At 38.8% G+C, this 4,555-nt stretch overlaps 1 protein-coding gene across 1 annotated transcript; it reads right to left on the minus strand.

Annotated features, from left to right (window-relative positions):
- Window positions 1–1,371: 1,371 nt before the first annotated feature.
- On the minus strand, window positions 1,372–2,145 carry Gm20880 (predicted gene, 20880). Its single transcript, XM_017318708.1, has one exon. The coding sequence runs from the start codon at window positions 2,143–2,145 to the stop codon at window positions 1,372–1,374; it is 774 nt and encodes a 257-aa protein (XP_017174197.1).
- Window positions 2,146–4,555: the final 2,410 nt, after the last annotated feature.

Genomic DNA, 4,555 nt, shown 5'->3' on the forward strand with positions numbered 1-4,555 from the left:
AAGACCCCCATGAAGCACAGGGGCTACTCAGGAGTAGTGACCAACATATTGGGCAACCTCATAGAGTTTGAAACCCATGAGAACTGGCATAGAAAAGAGGTCAGCACATATGCATTGAGTACACCTTCACTGTTTTATGAGAATGAGGTCACACATAAATTTAAGACTGGAATTTCCAGGGAATAGACAGGCTGAAATGGTACATAGGTATGTTGGGAGTCAGATGTTTGGAGGAGAGCCAGGGGAACAGGCCATGGGGAACATTTTGATGGTCATCTGGGGCACTCCACAGAGACATCCAAAAGATCACAGGATTCATCCCAGGCAAAGAGTGCTCAGGGAAAGCACTCAGGATCCATGCCCCACCATATATTATCTCACCGTATACTCATTTTCTCTTTTAAATTACTATTTGACCCGATCGGCTGGCTATTTGTTAAGAAACCAAAGAACCTAATGTGGATATGTCCAATTTTAACTACTTGCAGAAAATTTCTATTCTTCCTGGGTCTCCTGCTTCACATTTTGAGAACTTCATCTTAGAATATTTTTGTTCCTCAGTGTCCTTTACTCCTTTGTGTGTCCTTTATTGTTTTTAAAGGTTACCATCAATTTAATCTTTCTTAACTTCTACCTGGTCTCTTTTCTGCATGTTAATATTGGATTTCTTAAAAAGATATCTTAATGGGAATAGAGAGATGACCATGTTGTCAAGAGTACTTTTGTACCGCAAAAAAACTGGATTTGTTTTCTTGAATTCATATCCAATGGTTAACAATCAGCTTTAATGCCAGCTCCATGGGATCTGACAACTCATGTCTCTGTGGTCACCTATACTCTCAAGCTACTACCCACCCATATAAATAAAGATAATAAATCTTAAAATGAGAGACAAGTTTCATTTGGTTTCATTATTCAAATGAAACCTGATTTTGTCTGATTTCTGAGTCTCTTTGGATCAGTTTTCTGGGTTGCACTTTGTGTAACAAGGCCACATTCCTTTTATCTATCACTCTTTCCCCCAACTTGTTGTTTCTCCCTCAGACTTCATTCCAGAGATTCTATCTATGTCCTGTCTTTCTCCCCTTCTTCCTAAAAATCCATCTTTTGCTGCCATCCCTGCTCCTCTACGTCATATCTCCAATTCCTTGCTCACTATGCAGACCACAGAATCTAAGTCCTGTCCATTTTAGCCTGTGTAATATTAGATGTATGCACTGTTCACAGCCTGTATTGCAACTTTCATCTTGCTTTGATGTTCTTTCCACCATAGTCCATCTCTTCCAACAATGTGTTCACTAAAAGCATGTCATGTCACACGTATTAATTTTTAGAACAAAACAAATTTTATTGACAAAGATACTGAGGTTGTCAAAGACCCATAGGTACCCAACACAGGAAAATAAACATTTTTTTCAATCCTATAAGTTTACTTTTCTGTACTTTGTGATTTTTTTTAATTTTAGTGATATTTGACACCAGAGTATAGACATAGATATGTAGGTCACCGAGAAATTTGATAAAGTACACAGTAGAATTGGCTAGAACTTTGTAAACAACCTTTCCGAACTTTTTGGATCCATCATCTCTGGTGTACTGCACCCAGGAACCTATTAAGAAGTCATTGTTATCACCTGATCTCGCCTCAGCCAGAGGGGTCTCTGGAATGATGTGGAGGTTACCTTCCTTGTAGTCATCCAGGAGCTGATAGACGTAGAGGACCGGATCCTTCTTGTAGGAAATGTAAAAATAGTCCTGTAAGAATGGCACCTGGGCTAGCACCATCCCACTCCAGTTGTCCTCAGAGCCATCTTTCCCCTCAAATTTGTGTTGTACCTCTCTGCCAACCAGTGCGCCTGCGAGGTGGACATCCCTCACCTGAGGAAAAACTACTTTGTGAGGCAAGACCTTAAGATTTAAAATCCTCTCATCGCTGTGGAGCTCCTGTCCGTAGACACTGTCAATTCCGTCATACTTCACCAAATAAAGAGAAGGGTTTGTTGGCAGTTGACCTAGAATGATGGCCTTCCAATGGGTGACAGGCTCATTACCTTCCTTCCACCCGTGAGAAATTCTGCAGCCAACAATATTCCCCAGGGCCTGGGAAGAAGGCTTCCTCCTACTCTTCTTCTTGAGTGATGTCATGCTCAGACTCTTCAGATGTATTGTCTTCTACCTGGCTGTAGACCTGTTGTGGTAGATCACACTGTCTTGTGGCTTCCATTCCCTTCAAATATCATACTTGCTCATTGCCTGGGACTGAAGATCTTGCCCGTTTACGCCAGACACAATGCTGTTGCCTCTGTCATATATATGAATTCCTGATGGGCAATGGTTATGGGTTGGGAGTGAATGCTGGACCAAGACTCTTCTCTACGAGAACTTCTGAGCAGGTGAAAAAGACTATGCTAAACAGATTTGAGCTCCTAAAATTAATTTTATAAAAATAAGAAGTTAATAAGTCAGCCATGGTGGTACATGCATTTAATCCCAGAACTCAGAAGGCAAGGACAGGCAGATTTCTAAATTAGAGACCAGCCTGGTCTACAAAGTGAGTTCCAGGGCAGTCAGTGCTATAGAGAGGAACCCTGTCTCAACAACAAACAACAACAACAACATCAAGTAAAAGAAAACAAATGAAAATCAAACGAAAAACAAACAAAACAGAAATACAAACAAAAAATAACAAAACAAACAATCAAATGGAGAAGTTAATAGGAAGTGGTAGTGACCCATAACTTTAATCATAGTACTCAAGAGGCAGAGTGAGGCAGACCTTAGTGAGAGAAAGACAAGTCTGGTCTACACAGTGATTTTCCTGACAGCCAAATCTAAACATACAGAAACTCAAATAAAATTAACCAAGCAAGCAAACAAACAAACAAAGAAACAAAGGAAACAAGGAAATAAAAATAGTGTAATTAACAAGTAATTCTCTAGAGCTCAGAATAACATACTCAGATCAACATTTATTTCTTCAGACCTGAGTAAATTTGTCTCTGATGAGGATCCTCTCCTTGAATTTCTATGTCAATTTAGGTGGTGCTATGACAATTACCCCCAATGATCAAGAAGAAGAGAAAAAAAAAATAAAAGGCCAGAGGGGTCACCATGATTCTCTTGTACGCGTAAGCTCTGAGCTAAGTTCTTGCATTCACAAATATCTTCCCAGGGACACAGCACACCACTGTCCTTCTTTATTGTTTCTCCTGACCCAGCTTCAGAATTATTCGATGAAGCCATTGCATCACTGAACTCAAGAACAACTCAAAAAGTCGAGGCAATATCAGCCTTTTAGAACTAATAACTTCTAACATGCACATGGACAAACAGGAGCTTTGGCATTTTAGTGGAATTGTGATCTAGATATGGTTAGCAAGGATAATAAATTCAGGAGATAAACTAACCTAGACCATTCATCTCCCTAGCTAATAAACATGGAGAAAGTAAATTGTACAGTAACTCTCTGTAGGAGAGAAAATTTTTAGCTTTCTGTAGCTATGAGGGTCCTAATTACTACATAAATATACTTACCCATAGAAAAATATCCTAGTTGTCAAGATTCTGTCTCCTGATACAGACCAGGCACCAAAAGCCTGTGGGAAAAAATGACCTGGCTTTGACACACCACTGTGAAGATAGTGAACTCACCTTCAATGGATTCTAGTGCCTCCAAGTGGAATAGATGCGCAACCTCCAGCCAGTGCTCTGTGACATCACCCTAGTTCAGCTTACATCATAGAACCCCTCTAAGGCTGGTTCCTTCCCTAGTTACACTCAGAAACGTTCAGCATCTCGAATTTACCTTTTCATATGGCCTCCTAGAAATAATAAATGAAATCCCAACTGAAAGGCCTGATGATCTGAGTAATATTCTGCCAAAGAATTTCACCCTTGCATTGTTTTTATTGTTTGGTTGTTGGATTTTTATTTATTTGTTTGGTTTGTGTTTTGTTTTGTTTCATTTTTGTTTTTATTTTTGTTCTGAGAAAGTCTTCGGTTTCTGACTTGACAACATCCATGGTGGTTATTTTTCATGTTCCAACCTTTCCCTTGGTTATCTTTAAGCTGTGCTTCTTATCATAAATATTGCCAGACTCTTTGAGGCAGCACACTGGATAGCACACCAATTTTCACTTTATGAAAACCCACAGTTAGAGGAGAACTATTTTTATGCAAAAAAACCTGGAATTTGACAGGGTTAAATGACATATATTGAAACCAATGGCAATCATGAATTATGGATTCTTTGGAAAGTAAGAGGAAAACATAGATCTTGGGCATGCTTACAAAGTTGTGATAAAATTAAAACAAACCTGATATCTCCCAGTCATATTTTAAAGGTTTTTAAAATTTACCAGCACTTCTGATTACAAGGAATTTCAGAGATTAAATGCAGTAAAACAGGATGAAATAGATGAGGTAATTTTAGTTTTGAAATATGTGTAGACAGAATACTGGACACAGGTATGTATAAAATTTACTTACAAATTAGAGGACACTTTAATTGTTCATGGCACATAGATCTTCAGTTCTTCAAAAAAAATCGTTTTCA

This window comes from Mus musculus, chromosome Y (genome assembly GCF_000001635.26).
Source record: "Mus musculus strain C57BL/6J chromosome Y, GRCm38.p6 C57BL/6J".
Lineage (NCBI taxonomy): Eukaryota > Metazoa > Chordata > Mammalia > Rodentia > Muridae > Mus > Mus musculus.